Here is a 19,403-nt window from a genome sequence, read left to right on the forward strand (position 1 = left end):
CAAGGCTTAAATATATTTTTGTTTCTTAATAAATTAACAATTTTTATTTTAAGTTTCTAATAACTTTTTTTTTAGTCTCTAATAAAAAAAATTGATCATTGTTTTTTGTTTTAGTACTTCTAATATATTTATTTTTCCATTTTAATCCTTATAAAAAAATTTATTTTGTATTAGTACTTTTGAAAAATATTTGATAAGGACTAATACCAAATTATCTACATATTATATTTTATATATATATATATATATATATATATATATATATATATATATATATATATATTATAGAAGGTTTGAAACAAATAATAAGGATCAAAAATAAATATTTTATTTTATTAGATACTCGATGTAATAAAAAAAATTATTAAAGATCTAAATCAAAATTCACTGATTTATTCTGGTTAAAAAAGATTTAAGTCTAATAATAATCGTTATTTAACTTTAATAATTCAAATGATTCATACTCTAACAATTACTTCAAAGTCTTACTATAGTATTCCACTTAATAACATTTTCGATAAAGCCTTCCTATAGTATTCCCAAAAAAAAATTCCCATAAAGTGATTTATTTACATAAATAATATTTTTTCCACATAAATATTATTCATTATAATATTTTTTGCGTAAAATTCTATTTATGTCACATGTATATCCAATATTTAACTTCAACAATTAAAAGTATTTACACTCCTAACTAATTAACTTTTAAAAGGAATATTTATTTTCTCACAAAATTACTCATAATAAGTAATTTATTCATTTACAATCAATTAATCATGTAGTAGAAGCAAATATAATTTGTCTCTCATCCATGTAAAAACGTGACTTTTAGGACTACTAGAGTCCAACATTTAACTTTTTATGTGTAGCATGAAATATTAATTTTCAAAATGATTTGTAATCATATTTATTTATTTACAAAAACAATAGCATTTCATATTTAAAATAATTTCAAAGTGACTTTTTTTTAATTCCACTTTTTATCTATATATTTAACACTTGAGAAGAATTAACGGCTCATCACATCCACCTCCCATCTTTTTCACACATGCGCGCGCCCATTATAAGGCCTAACTTCAACATGTTTCTAATTCATTTCCAGCACCACTTTTTATTCCAACAGCCAAATTATATTAATAGAAAGATGAAAAGGATTATATTTTTTTATCAATAAATATTACTTGTTATTTTTTTACTTTTCATTAGATAAATGGATCAAACTCTGATATTTTTTTTTCCTTTTTTCTTTTTTCCTTCAACTGCTCTTATATCTGCATACGAAAGAATTACACGAGTCAGGTAAGATGTCACATGAAGTTCCATCCACCCTCAATACATATGACAGAGTATATTAAAACAAGATAACCACTACATCAGATTCCTTTCACCCCATTTACTTTCCCCAATGAGGATTAGCCATCTTACATGATACCCTTATACCTGTAACACCACCATGCACTTGTGACAGACCCGTAGGGTGTGTAAAAAAAAATGGATTCAGATGGAACTGGATTATAATCGCTTAAATCGAATGGTTTTTATCATCGGATCCAATTTTCAGGCATATATAAAGCGAGTAATTGAATCCCTTCATTTTGGCCTTCCACCAGCAGCACCAAAAATATTGCAGCTTCCCTACCACTGCCTCCATATCCCGATTAGCCTAGCCTAGCTCTTCAAATATAATTGCGTTTCGGTATTTTCAAATAGCCCACCAAACCAACTTCGCCTTCTTCCCTATTATATTTCCCTCATGCTGCAAGAAGTGTCCTTGAGTATCCCTTGGTTCACATGGTCGATCTACCATTTGGGCTCAATTAATCCAATAGAGACTAGAAGATACACTACCCCTAGGCTAAAAAGTGCAATAACACCAAAAGGCTAAAAGACACAATTTTTAGCTATGGATGCCTGAAGGGTACGTAACCCCTCAGCCTTAAGTGTGATAGTATGTAGATGCTAAAAGTAAAAGAATCTATAATAAATCATTAGACTCGACTCAAGGATGACCAGAGAGTATAGTTACAAAGTTAATAGATCCATTAAAATTGTATATTGCTTTTTTTATCTTCAAATTTCTTGTTTTTTATGTTAATTTCTTCTTTCACCCAATATCTCATTTGCATACACTCTTCCATTGATTATTTTCCATCACTCTTGTATATATTAAATAAAATACATTATTTTGGCAGTGACATAATATCTTATAATGAATACTTTTTTTCTTCTTGAAGAATGACATCCTTAATTTACGCAGTAACAAGGAACCGCTAGTCCTTCCCTATGTATAGCCGTATAGGTATGCGCCGCCTCAAAAAAATCAGCGTTGACGACTACATTGAAATGTCGCCACAAGCAATCGTTGAATTTAAAATTTAGGCAGCGAGACGCTAAAAAAACAATAAAAGCCATGATAAATACACGTAGTAATAGAACAATTAATTTTGAATTTCTTCAAAGCCAAAGGAATATCGTAATTTTAAATTGAGGTTGCAGTGATGCTTGTACTATACTGTGATTGTGATGATGTGATACGCAAAATTACAAATAAATGTGACTCGATCTTGGGATGTGAATGCCAAGAAATTAAAAATATCACTACAATTGTGAGTGCGTGCCACAAATTAAAACCATAAAATGATGCTTATGGCTCCATGAACATATATTTATATACAATCGTACGACAATAATTTTATTTGATATGTATCATACGAAAATGATAACTTACATTGAAAGTAAGTGTGTTGTTATTCAATCCAGTAACTATATTTACATGAAAACATGATCTATAAATAAAGCACACACATACATAAAACTGTCAAACACGATCTATATTTGGCAATGGCACTTCTTGCTTAAGAACATTAATAACTTGTTCTGCCTTTGGCCTTTTCTTGTGGTCTTGGAGGGTACACCATAGTCCTACAGTGAGCAAGCATGTCATTTCAACGGCATCAAAATCCATCTTCAAATCCTTATCAGCAACATTCAAAATATTCCCTTCCACATAATGTTTCCATACCCTATTCACCAAAGGCACATCATGGTTATAAGTCTTCCTTCCACTTGCTATCTCCAACACAACCACCCCAAAACCGTACATGTCAGATTCCTTACTAACCCTTCCTTGGTTTATATATTCCGGAGCCAGGTACCCATATGTCCCCACCACCCTTGTCTTCTGAGTCCTCAATCTTGGATCCACCAACTTCGCTATCCCAAAGTCACTAATCTTAGTATTGAAATCTGCGTCTAACAAAACATTAGCTGACTTTATATCCCTATGAAGAACACACTGCTCCGCATCTTCATGAAGATAACGAAGTGCCCTAGCCACACCTAACGCTATCTTGTATCTCACTCCCCATGTCAAAGTTCTTCTGCTGTTGTCGCCGAAAATATGAGTGTCAAGACTTCCATTAGTCATGTACTCGAAAACCAGCAATGACTCCCCTCGCTCGTGGCACCACCCTATGAATTGCACAAGGTTTCTATGTATAAGACGACTTATAATCTTCACCTCGTTTGCAAATATTTCCTCGGAGTCTTCAACATCAGAAAAAATCCTTTTCACCGCAACCACCCGCCCTAAATCACTCAGAAACCCTTTGTAGACTTGTCCATAGCCTCCTTCTCCGAGCCTTCTATCATCTGCAAACCCGTTCGTGGCTGCAACTAATTCCTTATAACCAAACCTTCTAGGCATAAACGCTAATTTATCCAAATCAAAACCATCCTCGGTTCTTCTCTTCTTGATAATCAACCAAGTAATTATACTAATAACCACGAGCACAACAATATTAGAACATATCACTGCAACAACTACTACTTTGACCTGAACCTTGTATTTGGTAATTATGATGAAATTCTCATTGTTTGCCTCTTGATTAGTGGAATTTAGATCTAGATTTGGACTGAATTCCCAGGAATGGATAACATTTTCCTCTTTGGATGACCCGGTTGCTCCCGAAAACCCAACAGTGACCCACTTTGGTAGAATTTCCATGAGGTCAATCTGGTGTGAGAGAGAATCATTAGGCGTAAAACCAGAACTTGTTCCCTCAAAGAACCACGAGACAGCAAGGAGTTTGGCAGAAGCATTGTAAGTTATCAACGCATGCCCCATTTTCCCTATGTTGCTCTCAATATCAAACTTCTTATATTCGAGGGATGCAACAGAGTTATTGTTGATCCCTACGTGCTGCATGGGTGGGTCAAACTCGTTTACGCAAGTGTCGAATTCGACAGCAACGATGTTATCTTGGCTGCCACCGTATAAGCCGAGACGGAAACCGTCAGATGAATTGGGTGGAGTCTGATAGTCAAAGGCAAGTGGTGCCATGTAGAAAGCAAGGCCATCACCATAGTTGGTTTTATTCCGCGCATCAATTGTGAATGAAAAACGAGTAGAAAAGTCAGTGACATTTCCTTTAGAAGAGTTTTTCAAGCGCAAAGGTTGGCCATAGATGGCTCGTCCAACTCCATTGTTGATGAGTGGATTGAGAACTATGGATCCGTTCTCAATTTTGGCTACGCCTGTGTATTGGATGCGGCTTGCGCTTTCAGGGTTGCTAAAGTTAGTTATGTTGAAGGAGAGCGGTTGAACTATTCGAAGGATCATAAAGATTATTGACAAAAGAAGACAAGTTTTGAGGTAGTGGAAATGTTCTGTGGTAGCCAACATGGTCTTTTTTACGGCTGAGTCTAGGCTTGAGAAAACTGATTTGGAGTTGTTCTTAGACATGAAACCGGTTTTTTTTTTATATAAAAAAGAAACCATGTTATACGATACATTATAACATTAACCTGTGATTAAGAAGAGAAAAAAAATAAGAAAAGATTATTGTTACAAATCCCATCACTAACATTCCAATAAAAACTAACAATTAACATAAATTGATAAAAAAAAAAAAATTACCTAGCAAATAGAGGGATCAAAGCATGTGCAAAGGGATTAAAGCACTTTTTGCAAAACACAAGACTAGTAGCTAGCATCAAACGAGCAACCAGTGCTTCTTCCTGTTTTCAGCAATTGTGCTTCACATTGCTGGAACTGTTTTCTTCTCGTTACTGCTTGTGCCCCAATAAAAAGTTTTTATTTGACTGTTAAAAATAAAATAAAAAACAGTTGACAACACATCAATGACAGCAATACTTCCCCACCCAAGAAGGCATGACCATCAAACAAGTAACCAATTGACAAGACATCAATGGCAGCAACACTTCCCCACACAAGAAGGCATGACCAGGGTTTAGAGAGCCTCTTACGGACAACCTCTGCTCCTGTGGGACTCATCTTCCAGTGTTATCACCGCCTTCTCCACGCGCTTCACTTTCACTATTGCCCGAGCCACCAACGACACCATCAGTGACGGTTTCGCCAGCCCCTCGTGGCTACCGGATTCCTCCGAACCCAGCCGTTGGCACTTTAGGCCTCTTCAACGCCACCACCAACGTCTACATTCCCAATAACCACGTGCACGCGGTTGAGTTTGATACATTTAATGGCACCATTGATCCTCCCTTTCAGCACGTTGGCATAGACGACAACTCTCTCAAATCCGTGGCTGTTGCCGAGTTTGACATTGACAGAAACCTTGGAAACAAATGTAACGCTTTGATAAATTACACTGCTTCCAGCAAGACCCTCTTTGTGTCTTGGTCCTTTAACAATTCCAATTCCAATACTTCACTTTCTTACAAGATTGACCTCATGGACATTTTACCCGAGTGGGTGGATGTAGGCTTCTCCGCTGCAACGGGACAATATACCCAACGAAACGTTATTCACTCATGGGAGTTCAGTTCATCCACTGCTTCGAAAAAACACAATAATAATGTTTTGCTGATTGTTGTGGTAACCTGTTCAACGGTCTTGGTGGTCGTGGTCGTGGCCGTGAGTGTTGCAGTTTGGGCAATGATCACGAAAAAGAGAAAGGGTAAGTTGATAATGATAATAATGGTGAACGTGGAGCCACCCAGGTTAAGTTTGATTTGGATAGGGCAACTTTACCTAGAAGATTTGATTACAAAGAACTAGTTGTAGCTACCAAAGGGTTCGCGGATGATGTAAGGCTTGGACGAGGTAGCTCGGGACAGGTTTACAAAGGGTTTCTGAGTGGTTTGGGAAGGGTTGTTGCTGTGAAAAGGATTTTCACTAACTTTGAAAATTCAGAGAGAGTTTTTATCAATGAAGTTAGGATCATAAGCCGTCTTATACTTATGCACAGAAACTTGGTGCAGTTCATCGGGTGGTGCCATGAGCAAGGCGAGTTTCTGTTGGTTTTTGAGTTCATGCCTAATGGAAGCCTCGACACCCATCTCTTTGGGGAGAAAAAAACTTTGGCCTGGGATATTAGGTACGTTAGATAATTTAGCTTTATTTTCTTGTATGTATATTTTATTATTTATTATTCCTTGAGGGTTGTTTACTGTATATTTGGTAACACGTTTTGGTGGATGCAAATCCAATAGAAACTAAAAAAACCATTTTAACTTGCATAATCTAATTTAATCATATGGGAAAATCTTATTTTATTTTATCTTCTTCTTTTCTTTTTTAAGTGCTTATAAGAAAGATTATCCAACTAGGGTCACAATTATTTTCTTCCTAGTCTTTTTGCTTTGTACGTATATGTATTTCTTTTTTTTCTCTTGTAATGGAGTTAACTTATGCTATTGAAATTAAACATTTGTCACTATTTTATTAATTCTCTCTTTTCTTCTCAATTCCCTTTATAGGTACAAGGTAGCGTTAGGGGTGGTTTTGGCCTTTCGTTATCATCATGAGGATGCAGAGCAAAGTGTTCTTCATAGGGATATTAAATCAGCTAATGTGTTGTTGGACATGGATTTTAGCACCAAGCTTGGCGATTTTGGGATGGCAAAGATGGAGGGTCCGAGGTTGAGGACTCAGAGGACAGGGGTAGTGGGGACTTATGGGTACCTTGCCCCAGAATATATCAATGGAGGTAGGGTAGCAAGGAATCAGACATTTATAGTTTTGGGGTTGTGGCTCTTGAAATTGCATGTGGGAGAAGGATTTATCAAGACGGAGAGTTTCATGTACCTCTCGTGAACTGGGTGTGGCAACTATATGTAGAAGGGAATGTCCTGGGTGTTGTTGATGAGAGATTGAACAATGAGTTTGATGTGGATGAAATAACAAGCATGATTGTTGTGGGGCTATGGTGTACTAACCCAAACGACAAGGAAAGGCCCAAGGCTGCACAAGTAATAAAAGTTCTTCAGCTTGAAGCGCCATTGCCTGTGCTTCCGCTTGATATGCATAACGCTTCTCATCCTTCTCTAGTTACCGATGCACAATCCACTTACAATTCCTCATATTCAGTACCCTTCACTAATAGTTTTGTCAGTGTTGGACGCTAATTTTTTTAGCAAGGCTAAAAAAATCAATCTATTTCGGGCAGCAGGGCTTATGATGTTGTGTGCTTCTTATGTAGATTTCGTTTAGTTTTATGATTTTCATTACTTTTGTGGTGAAATGTTTAATGGCTTGTTATATATACATAAATGTCCAAAAATAATCTCTTTGCATATGTAAGGTTAGGCTAGGTATAATGACCCTTCCTCATATATTTGCAAAGTGAGAAGCCTTCTTCCATCAGGGTGCATTAGCTTTTATATATGTCTTCCTCGTAAGTAAATGTCATGTTCTAGTAAAATGGTGTTTTATTCTTTTTTTCTTTCAAAATTTAAAATAACGATAAAAAGAAACGGAGAATTTTTTTATTCCTATTAATATTTTTGATATTTTAATTAGACTTAAATAAATATTTTTGTTACCACTAGAAAAATCATATCATATTGATTAAAGAAGACTTTCTCATGATGTATCCTAGAAATTAAAGACTATTCTTCAATTGCATATATTACTGAAGAGGTTGTTGAGTTGTATAATTTATTATCTTTTGAATTTCGTCTACTCAGTTGTACGACTCAATTTTTTTTTTTATGAGAAATTTATGTGTTTAATTTACAAGATGACATTTTTATTGTTTTGGCCACTATCTTGTATGTTCTTTATCGTGAGTAGTGGTACTATGATGCCTACAAATGTAATAGAACGATTGCAGCTGACTCTGGGGTATTTCATTGCCTTGGATGTGAAGCAAATGCATGTTGTGGATGCTGCCCTATGTATAAGTTGAAGCTAGCTTGAAGTGTTTGATGGATTCAACACAGTTTTTTTTGTTGTCTTTGACAGTATAAAATTACTTGGCCAGTCATGTGCCTCTATGGTGGAAACTTTCAGGGTTCTTGGATGAATTTACCGAGGATATATTTTAGTTCATAGTTAAATTAATATGTTGTTAATTGAAATTTTGTATGAATATATATATATATATATATATATAAATTGATGAAGAAATTTGATACCTTGACTGGAGGTCAAGTTCTTTTCAAGGTGGAGAAGGATGTTATGAATTTCGATTTGATGACTCTTGCAGAGTTAAACATATGTGATGACTCCAGTATAATTGAAGAGTTCAAGGTGGAGGATAATGTAAGCACTCCACAAAAGGTAAATCAGAAGTTGTTACTGGCAATTTGCAACTTTCGTCATAATGTATTTTATAATTCTCTTGTCCAATGTGTACTTTTCGTACTTTTTTTTGTTTAAGTTCCTAATACCAATCCTTTTAATTAATTAATTGTATGCAGGTGAAAATTGGTTCCAAGATTGATGATTCAATTCCATAGAGGAATGTATGACTCAATCGATGTGTGTTCCCTCTAATGAATCAATTGTTTGTGATCCTAGTGGCTGGTTTGTTGGATACTGCTGATGAAGATGGCCCTTCTAATGGTTGTCCTCTCGATGATAATGGAAAGATGGATAGTGAACCTCTGAAGATTTTTTTTGTATGAGTTGCCAAAAAAAAAACTCAAGTACTAGCGGGTGAAGATATAGAAATGACTCTATGATGGTTTGTTGTATCATAAGAACACAAATTCAATACACGTGTATTGAATTTTTGTTCTTATGTAATGTTGTGTCTAAGTCCGTCTTACTATCATTTTTTTATCTTAAGTCACTTGGCATCCCATTGTGCTTTTTTTTTTAAGATTTCAAAGTTAACTCATTTCGTTCAAGATGACAGTTTGAATACAATATGGAATATAATTGAAAACTTTGGAGCTAGAATTCAACCGTGCCATCTTAGTCAAGGTATGAGCAATATAATTGACTTGTCTCCCAACAAAACTCACCACTGAGTTTGACAAAGATGTTAAAGCTTCTAAACATTTTCCTAGAATGACATAATTGTCTGTTACTCCCGCTGAGGAAGTATTAATGCCATATGTTATCGTCTTACAATCCAATTCAAGCACAACGTACATTGTCAAGATTCATCTCTGATGCCCAATTAACTGCTTGAAGTAGTCCCCATGCCTCAGCCAATTTTGGTTCTGGGATGCCTGATTGAGCTTGTGTTTTTGCTGCTATAAACGTTTCTTGGTCATTGTGAATTATCATACCCACTCCAAAGCTTTGATTGTCATTGAAAATGGTGGCGTCGACATTAGGTTTGATCCAACCTGCTTCAGGTTTCGTCCAAGATATTATCTGTCAAGTTGAAAGCTTGTTGTCTTGATATTGGTTCGTTATTTGTTGGGCTGCACTCCATTCATCAAAGTGCTGATATGCCAACAAAGATGCAGTAGCTGGACTCACTTCCTTTGATTCTCATATCTTTTCATTCCTACATCTCCAAATGCACCGTAGAATAATGACAATTTTTTGTTTGAAATTATCTATCATTGTGTTGAATCTTGGAAGCTAAAGAATTTCATAGTAGCGCGGCTGTCCATATGGCACGAGCTTGATGACATTGAGCAAAGATATGTCATTCGTTTTCTGGAATTGAGCTGCAATAACAACAGGAATTGTCACTCTGCACTCCTTTCTTCTGGATGTTTTGCTTACAAGGTAGACAACCCCTCAATATACTCCAAAGAAAGTGCTTGAATTTTGGTGGGATCTTCAATCTCCAAATTTGCATCCAGTCACCTTCCACCTTTAAATGTTCATTGCCCAACATATTCTCCATAAGGTGATGGCACTAAACGAACTAAGTAATCTCCATTGCTGCCAAGCCTCCAAATGATTTTATCTTGTCCAACAATGTTGACTAAAGGCATTTGTTGTATCTCTTTGACATCTTCATTGAATATCTGTTCGAGAATTTCACTTCTCCAACAATTAAAATCATGTCTGATGAGAGTGTTTACCTTGAGTTGTTCGAGGCCATTTGGTGGGATAGATGAAGGTCTGGAACTGATTCTAGAAGAGCAAATCCATGGTTGATTCCAAACAGAAATTGATTTGTCATTCCCTACTCTCCATTTTATTCCCTCTTTGATAATACCCGTGAAGCATGGATGCTACGCCAAACGAAACTAGGATTATGCTCAACATGGGAATCCACAAAATCACAATTTGCAAAATATTTAGCTTAAAAAACTTTGTAACCATAACATCTTGGTTGGTAGTTAATTTCCAGCCTTGCCTCCCTAGCATGACTAGATTGAAACCATGGAGATGTCTAAAACCCATGTCACCATTTTCATTTTTCAAACTCAGCTTCTCCCAAGATAACCAATTAATTCTTTTTCTTGCATTTCCATTTTTTCCCACCAAAATGAGTTTATCATTTTTTGCAGTTGATCTTCTAAGGTGGATGTGAGCAAAAAAACACTCATGCAATAGGTTGGAATTGTTTGAGCACAAGATTTAAGGATAATCTCTTTAGCTGCTTTAGATAAGCACTTCCTAGTCCTTTAAGAAAGCAAAGATAGACCTCTTCTTCCTTCCAATGATAGATGAGAGTCCTAAATAGGTGTCACTCCCAATGGTCTGTGAAACTCTAGTAGAACTTGAGATGTGTTGCCTCATAAAGTCTTAAGTGTTGGCACTGAAAAAGATTTCTAATTTCTGGTAGTTGATAAGTTGACCAGAAGCCTTTCCATATTTATCAAGAATGGATAATAAATTGGAAGTGTCTTGTTCGTCTGTCCTGCAAAATAGAAAACAATTGTCAGCAAATAAGAGGTGTGTAAGGAGGGGAGCCCCTTTACACACCTTGACACCATGGATGTCTCCTCACCTCATTTTTTTTAAGTAAAGATGACAGACCCTCAGTACAAAATATAAAAAGATAAGGTGACAGTCACACTGTCTTAGTCCTCTCATTTTTTTTCATGGCAAAAGCTTGGCTAATATCAATTTTGAGAGCCATATACCCAGCTTTCATTTTGATTTACACCTTAAATGGTGGATTATCTCAAATGCAACAAGAACATTGTCTAGGATAGATCTTCCTTCAATAGAGGCGGCATGTTCTTCGGAAATACATTTTGGCAGCAAAATCTTAAGACGATTGACCAAAGATTTTGAAATAATTTTGTACAGCACATTACATAGAGATATTGGACGAAAATGACAATAGTTGTTTCAGTTACCCGTGAAGGAAAAACATCATTTTCTCACCAAGAAGTTGTTGCTGTGAAAATTTCATGACCACAGAGGTGCCAAAACTTAAAAAAAGGAGGGGGATTTAGTCCGTTTGGCCCTGGTGACTTGTCAGAACTCATCTAGAAGAAAGCCTACTTGAGTTTGTCTAAGCTAAATGGTGCAATGAATGAAAAGAAAAGAGAAAAGAGAAAATGTGTGGAATATTTGTGTATCTGAATTACAACGAAATACACCTTGCAAGTTCTCTTCAATGGCTTAAGGAGATAGGAATATCATGGATACGATTCCACAGGCATCGCGACCGACAATTCCTCTTCTCCTCAATGCAATGCCGATTCCAATTTCTCTTTTTCCCCTCATCTTATAGTTGTTTAACTATTAATGCCCCCATTGTGCTTTTTATTTAGCTATTTTGCTTGTGTTAGTTAGTTCTCGTATAGTCAATAGTCATGGGGATTTGATTATGTTTCAAGATGTTATTTGTGAGTTGAAACTTTAAACCAATATTTCCCACTTGCTTAATTGTTTGTTCTGTTTTGTCTATTAAATTTCTTTAAATTTATTTTATGCCAAAGACTACAACTAGTTCTTTTTAACGAATATATATTTTTACCTCTAATTGTAAATGAAGTTTGAAAAAAAAAAGTTAACTTATGAGTAATTAATACTGCTTCCATTTTTATATATAAGGAAGAAATGAGAAATTTCTTTTTTCTAAATATAAGAAATATATTATCAATTTTAAATGCATTAATTACTAATTTTCTTCTATACCCTTATATATTGTAAATAGGGATAGAAATGGGTTGGACAATCCATCAAGGACCAATCACCCGACTCATTTAAGGTATGACTTAACCCGATTTATAGTAAAAAAGGTTAGGTCATGGGTCTTAAGAAAAACCTATTAGACTTGACATGCTTGTTCATTTAGCAATAATATTTATAAAAAAATATTATTATAATTATTTTATTTAAATTATAAAATTATTTTAGTAGTTTGACAATTTGAATTATTTTAACTAATGTTTGAAAGACATTAATTCCCATAAGCATAGATAGGTAGCAAGAATGATGACTCTTTTCTTTTGGTAAGACTTAAAAGACCTTAATAGCATGTTACATGAAATGTTTGTAGACAAATTTTGTCCATATCTTGTGATTTAAAATTGTCTTATTGTTTTTTATGAAAATCTTTAGTTTTGTTAAAAAAAATATTTTTACACTTTTTAATATGAAATAAGATTTTAAATGAGTCAACAGGTTAGACAAACTTATATAAAAATCAGTCTCAAACTTAAAAATAGACTTATGACGAATAATAAACCTATGTTTGGACTCTAGAAATATAAAACAAGTTAGATCAGATTTAGATATTGATCTCGTCCAACCCATATTCATCCTTAAGTGTAAAGACTATTAATTATTTATGAAATAAATCATGCTCATTTGGTGGGGAAAAAAATATTCCTAGAAGAATAAATAGTGTCATTAATGAAACTACCACTTATACGATTTAATTTAATGGATATTTTTAGAATAAAATTCAAATTTATGATATTATTAATTAAAATTAATCAAATTAACTATTTTTTTATTTTTATAAATTAGTATTTATTTTTTATATATTGGAAGAGATGTTGCATATTCCCTTTAAATTTACTTTATGAATTTACTTTATGGCAAAGATTACAACACCATTTTAACGACTATATCCTGCAAATTAAACTTGTAAAAAAATCAAGTTTTGAGTAATTAATATCCTGCAAATTGTCTTTGAATTTATTTTATGACAAAGACTGTAACATGTTCTTTTTAATGGCTATATATGCTTTTACCTCTAAATAAAGTTGTCTACAAAGTCAACTTTTGAATAAATAATATCTCGCAGTTTTATCTATAAAAAAGAATAAAACATTATTATTTTATGGAGTATATTGCTCTACATATAAAAACAGTTTTTAATAAGGCAAGCAATTTAAGTCATCGTGAGAAACATATATGAAGTCCATCAAGTAATTAATTAACGTCTTTAAATTTATTTTATGACAAAGGCTAGCTATATGCTTTTATCTCTAAATGAAATTGTCTAAAAATACAACTAACAAAGTCTTTGACATTATTGAAAATGTTTTTTTTTTCTCAGCAAAACTTATTGCAAATGTAATAGGGCGGTTACAGACGACTTTGGGGTATTTAAATGTTGTGGATGTAATAGGGCTTTTGCTATATCCAGTTCCTTTTTCGCTAAATACGCTCTCATCTGTGTGTTTTTTTTGTAATTTTGATAATATATACACCACTTATACCCATAACATTGATACATAACCATTATTCAAAAATTTAATTTCTAAAACAATGTTTTGTCTATAACACTCCAGGAAGTACTTTCTGAAATACTATTTTGTGTTTTGGAAAATACTTTCTAAAATTAAATTTCTTATGTATAGACAAGCGCACCTGTTGCATTTGTTTTAGCATCTTGATATATGTCTTCTTGTATTATGGAGACTTTTGATTTTCTTTAACTGCGGGGTATGTCCCGTTTATTATTGTATCATTTTGGGTTTAATATAATTTACATTTTTTCCCAAAATGAAATAGAACACTAGGACCATTAAAAATCCTATATAAAAGAAAATTTAAACAATAGTGAAACAATTAAAGTGAAAAAAACATATAATTGATATCAATCTTTCAATTTGGACAACTCTTAGAGGTGCTCTATTGCAACCACTTGGACATTGCTACATATATAAAATGATAGTGGACAAAAATAAAAGAAAAAATAGTTTGGAGCATAAAAATACTACATAGTTCCAGAGATTAATTTCGAGAATAACATACAAATTCCAAAAAGTAATTCTTAAAACTATGTTTTAATAAAATATACATAATTCTAGAAACTACTTTCTAAAACAACATATATATCAATCTTGAAAAGTATTACGTTTTAACCACCATACCTTTTTAAACCTTATTTTACATCTCTTCCCTTATATTTATATTTTTTATTACTAGTCATGCCTTTTTAAACCCTATCTTTATACCTTCGGTGTGTGTTTGTTACTTTTTAAATTTTTTCATCCTATTTTTATTATTATTTAAATCCTCATTTTGAACTCTCATCTTCATCCATATTCATTATTCTTTGATATGAAACCTATCATGCATAGTACCAATCATACTATTTTTTTTACACAATGAAAATGAGAGTAGCAATAATCACAAATCCAAATTGCAACACACCATTAGATATCTCCTCATGTTTCAACCATTGGAAATTTTAAATACCTGTTATCATTCCCTCAATATCTAATGTTGAAATAAGTATACATCTAACAATTAACTAATTATTATGGCTCTTGAAGGAAGATATGTTCAATGTTTTATATTCAATTTTGTTTATTACTATCAGAAATTATTTTCGGCAACAAATATCAACTTTGGAAAGTAATTTCTGGAATTATATTTATTTTGTTAAAATATAGTTTCAAAAATCACTTTTCGAATTGGATATATGTTGGTCTGAAAAGTAGTTTTCAGCCATGTGTATTTTGTTAAAACATAATTTCAAAATTTATTTGAAGGAAATGATATATATTGTTTTAGAAAGAAAAAAATTTGAAACTATGTTTTAACACATAGATGGTGTAATTGACATGAATTGAGGCAGGAAAAGAAAAACATTGAAAGAAAGTAGAAGAGTAGAGAGAGAAAATAATAAATATAATAAATGATGTAACGAAAACAAAAACAGAAAAGCATGAATTTTGCGCGAGAAATTCTTTCGGTTAAAACGCCGTGCGACTCAGAGGACATAAGACGAATTCCCTGGAAGAACAGCAGGATTCAGGGTCAGAGAATTCTTCGTTCCCTTTCGTGTGAATTCCCCTCTAATTTAGTCCACCACCAATTACCACAACCACACCTTACCTTTCAATTCGTCTCTTACCATCAAATAAAATGTGAATAAAAGAAAGGTATATTTAGTCCTCAAATTTTAAAAATGTATAGATTTAGTCTTTCTTCTCTAATAATTCATCATGTTTTTTTTTAAGTTACAAGAAATTAAATTCAATAATCCATATATTTTTTTAAAATTAATGGACCAAATTCATCATTACCTATATTATTATAAAAATAGTCCAACCACCAATCATACTTACAGTGTTGTTTTATTGTGCCTACAAATCAGTTTTTTTTTTTTCTTTTAGTGTATCTGCTCTTTCTTGCTTTTTCTATGGTCGTGCTTTGCATGGTGGGACTGATTTAGTTAAAGTATATGGACCTTAATTATCTTTTTTTTATATAAAATTTAAGGACTAAAAACGCCTTTCTTTCATTAAATCAATCAACAAAGAAGTTATAACATTTTGTGAATTAAATTATTGCTGTCTTTAACAAATAAAAATATAGCAATAGTGACTTAAAGTTATATAGAAAGTAACTATCTGCCAAATGTTCATTACTAATTTGAGGGAAGGACTTTTGATGGTGTTCATAAGAAACCGATGATGCCGAAAAAAAAAAAGGAACCAGAATATGGAAATTTTAATAAGACACAATATAATTTAGAATCATTTTGATATTCAAACATGTATTGATTTTTGGAGAGCAAATCCTTTAAAATGCGGACTACATGAACACTCTCATTTACATTTACAAGGTACTGATATAGGCTTCACTCATCATTGTGCTAATGAGCAAGCATATTAAGAAATGACACTCTATTTTGAACTATACGTCTGAAAATGCAATCTAATCCACCGTCAAGACCATCAATGCTAACATTCAATGTCTCTAACACTCTTAGAGCAATTTGAACTTCAACCTTGGCATCACTGTGTTTTGCCCTTCCAAGGAGGGAGCACATAGCACTAAGGTCCACAACATTAGTGTTCTTCTGCCCTTTCTCTGAAGAAAACAATCTCATTGGCTTTAGCTTTGAGATCATGGAGGTCCCTTTTGTTCTGAGTCCTGGCATTGATAGAAACAACAAAAGAGAACGAAATATAGAGATAGTGATGGTGCTTGCTTCTCTTAGAACTCTTGCTAGGTAAATCAAATGCTGATCTTGAGATTGACCCATTAGAAAACAAGTATTAACTTTGTTCTCCGTTCTCTTCATTGCCCCTAGTTGCTTGGCAATTTCCTTCTTGGCCTTCTTCCTGAAGCCACCATATTCACAAATGCTGTTTTCGATGCTCGAATCTCCTCTTCTTCTGCGTATGGCGGATTGAAGAGTTTGCACATGTTCTTTTAGAGCCAACAATAAATCCCTTGCTGTGCCACATGCATCTAGGAGTGTCACTGAGCCACACAATGCCTCTTCCACTAGTTTCCCATTTTGGTAGTGCAAAAGTGCTTGTTGGGTCTGTGGAGAATTGAAGAGTTCCTCCATACAGTTGTACAACTCAGCAAGCACCACCAAATCGCTTTGAATTGTCTCTGCTTCCAAACATGTGTGAGGCTTAATTTGGTTCAAAAGTGCTTCAACTCTTTGAGAAGAAGGGTGCACTCTTGTGGGCAAACTAATGGACCTTACTGGTTGATGAGTCGTAGTACTTGGCATTGTAGAAATAGCTTCCATTTTTTTTTTCTTTGTTGTAGTGCACCAAACACAAGGGATGCTTGATTGGGAATTAGTATGACTTCAATCTATTTATAGGAACATGGTAGAAAATGAACCTAAACTTGGGAATTATAAGTGTGCGAGCCAACTATTTTTGTAGTATATGTGCATGCATGTGACAATAATGTGGGTCTCCCTACCTTTCCGATTGCTTTGTAATAGTTTAGGCCAACAATTCCGTAACTAAAGTGATTTAATTTATTCCATGGAGGTAAGATGAAGTGCTTTGAGGTTTGAGCAATAAGTGGTAGTACACAAACAAAGGACACTAGACATTGCCGGTATATGTTCCCTTCTTCCCCCTTTGTGATGAACCAATTCAATAATAATCCCATCTTCTCAACCATAATTCAATAGTATAACTTATCTCTAAATGGTTATGTGTATAATTGAAGTTGTTTTCTATTTGAATTAGTTTTGCACTTTGTGTCTTTCTTCAAAGTATAAGTGAGGGGTGGATTTAAATAATCCTAGCTAGCGCAAACAATGCTGTGAGTTATAGCCAAAAGTTTCCTTCATAAGCCTGGAATCTAGGCTAGCATTAAGATGTTGTTATTGGGGGACATATGAGCAAGGTTGGTTCAAATTGCTATAGTTTATGATTTAAGTGACTGAATAATGGAAAGCATGAGGTGTTGTGGTGGCAGTGTATTTAGTGATATTAGGAGACAAAGGGGGCAATCAACAGTGATGTTTCTTCTACCTTGGGAATTGATTTGTTAGCATAATGAAAACATTACAGCATATAAGTTCTGGTACTTGTGTTGGGTTGGTGGCTTGTGTTAGGAGTATAGAAGGCAAAAGGGTACTTAAGGAGTTGATTAAAGAGTAAGGGGAGCAGTATAGGAATCACATGTTAATTGTATGGCTGAGAAGGTGATTCTTCTTGTCTGTTTTTTTTTTTCTGCATGCATCTGCACCTTAAACAACGTTTCGTTTCAAGAGCAATGTACCTAGCAGACATATTTTCCCATAAACAGCATAACAGAGACTACAAACTTATGATAAATAAATTTACACATTGAACTTGGGATGTTCAAATAAAATATTTGCCAACATCCCCTATATTGTATTACCTTACTAATTCTTTTAACTAGAAAATTGTTATTTGATTCTTTTTTTTTTTTCCTCTACATGTATCTTTCTTGGAGAAAATCTTATTTGAGATATTATGAGACACTATTAAATGTGAACACCTCTCCTTATTTAGTTTGTTTTGTTATAACATCTATTGAAATAGAAAGGACAGAGAAGAACCTCAGAAGAATCACACTACAAAAATTAGTTACTTAAATTGGAGAGTCCAAAGCCCTGTAAACCTCACTCTAGAATGTGGGGGTCAAGTCTCTTATCTTTAATTAGATCCTAAGAAGTAAACTTACCAAAGATAAATGAAGAATAAGGTATAAGATATTTTAAAACTAAATTGTTAAAATTAGAATTGAAAATTTAAATGGACAAAACAAAACATGTATGTTTTCAAGGACTGAAATAATAATTTTCTTTTGTTAGTTAAGGGTGCACTATACAATTGTCCGTATATGCAAACTTCTTAATTAATGTGCCCAAACAAAGGTGGCGGGTTTCATTGGTATAGCTAGCCTATGACAAGATGTGATGTCCTAAACTTCACCTGCCATAACCATTTGAGTTAAATGCAAACCAAAAATCATTCTATTGTTATGCAACTTGCGATGGACTGTTGTGAATTGTGATAAGCCTGTTGTTTTACAGAAGGCATGGTGCTGTTGAATTTGTAAAGGAAACAACATTGTCATTTTGCATGTGATGCAAATTAAGCATCAGATGCTGCCTGCTCATAGCCAATTGAGACAAGTCTGGCTTGGCAAGTTGGCCCTGCAATGCATCCGGAGAGGCTTGCAAGCAAGCATTCTTCCATTTATTGCCACTGCCACTGCATGTGCCTTTTGGATCTTTTGAATCCTATGCCCATAACTACTAGCAATGCTGGTAAAAATTGATCAAAATTTCTATCAATGTGACATAAATTGTAAAATTTTGTGATTATCTTTAGCATTGTTTAGCAGAGTTCCAGATAGGTCTAATGGAATTGGTTCTGATTAAGCATGGCTTAATTATAACCAATACTTTGAGGGTAGAATTTGTAGAGAAAATTATTAAAAGGCTTGACCCTTTTTTGTATGGTAAAGTTTAGGTGAGTTGGGTGTAGGGGATTTATGAGGGTGAGAGTATGCTTCAAGATTCATTGAGGGTTTGTAAAAATACTTATAGATCGCTTATCAAATA

General features: G+C 33.8%; 2 protein-coding genes and 1 pseudogene across 2 annotated transcripts; 1 reads left to right on the forward strand and 2 right to left on the reverse strand.

Moving 5' to 3' along the window:
* Positions 1-2,797: 2,797 nt before the first annotated feature.
* Positions 2,798-5,395, reverse strand: LOC100813751 (L-type lectin-domain containing receptor kinase IX.1). The gene has a single exon (XM_003519800.4). The coding sequence runs from the start codon at positions 4,778-4,780 to the stop codon at positions 2,819-2,821; it is 1,962 nt and encodes a 653-aa protein (XP_003519848.2). The 5' UTR covers positions 4,781-5,395; the 3' UTR covers positions 2,798-2,818.
* Positions 5,242-7,617, forward strand: LOC100814285 (L-type lectin-domain containing receptor kinase IX.1-like; annotated as a pseudogene).
* An 8,577-nt stretch (positions 7,618-16,194) lies between these two features.
* On the reverse strand, positions 16,195-17,093 carry LOC100777026 (uncharacterized). Its single transcript, XM_003520016.5, has one exon. The coding sequence runs from the start codon at positions 17,091-17,093 to the stop codon at positions 16,200-16,202; it is 894 nt and encodes a 297-aa protein (XP_003520064.1). The 3' UTR covers positions 16,195-16,199.
* Positions 17,094-19,403: the final 2,310 nt, after the last annotated feature.

Source organism: Glycine max, chromosome 2, assembly GCF_000004515.6.
Source record: "Glycine max cultivar Williams 82 chromosome 2, Glycine_max_v4.0, whole genome shotgun sequence".
In the NCBI taxonomy this organism is placed as follows: Eukaryota; Viridiplantae; Streptophyta; class Magnoliopsida; order Fabales; family Fabaceae; genus Glycine; species Glycine max.

Coding starts and splice junctions, on each gene's coding strand:
- LOC100777026 (XM_003520016.5), bottom strand. CDS start 17,093: ATGGAAGCTATTTCTACAATGCCAAGTACTACGACTCATCAACCAGTA.
- LOC100813751 (XM_003519800.4), bottom strand. CDS start 4,780: ATGGTTTCTTTTTTATATAAAAAAAAAACCGGTTTCATGTCTAAGAAC.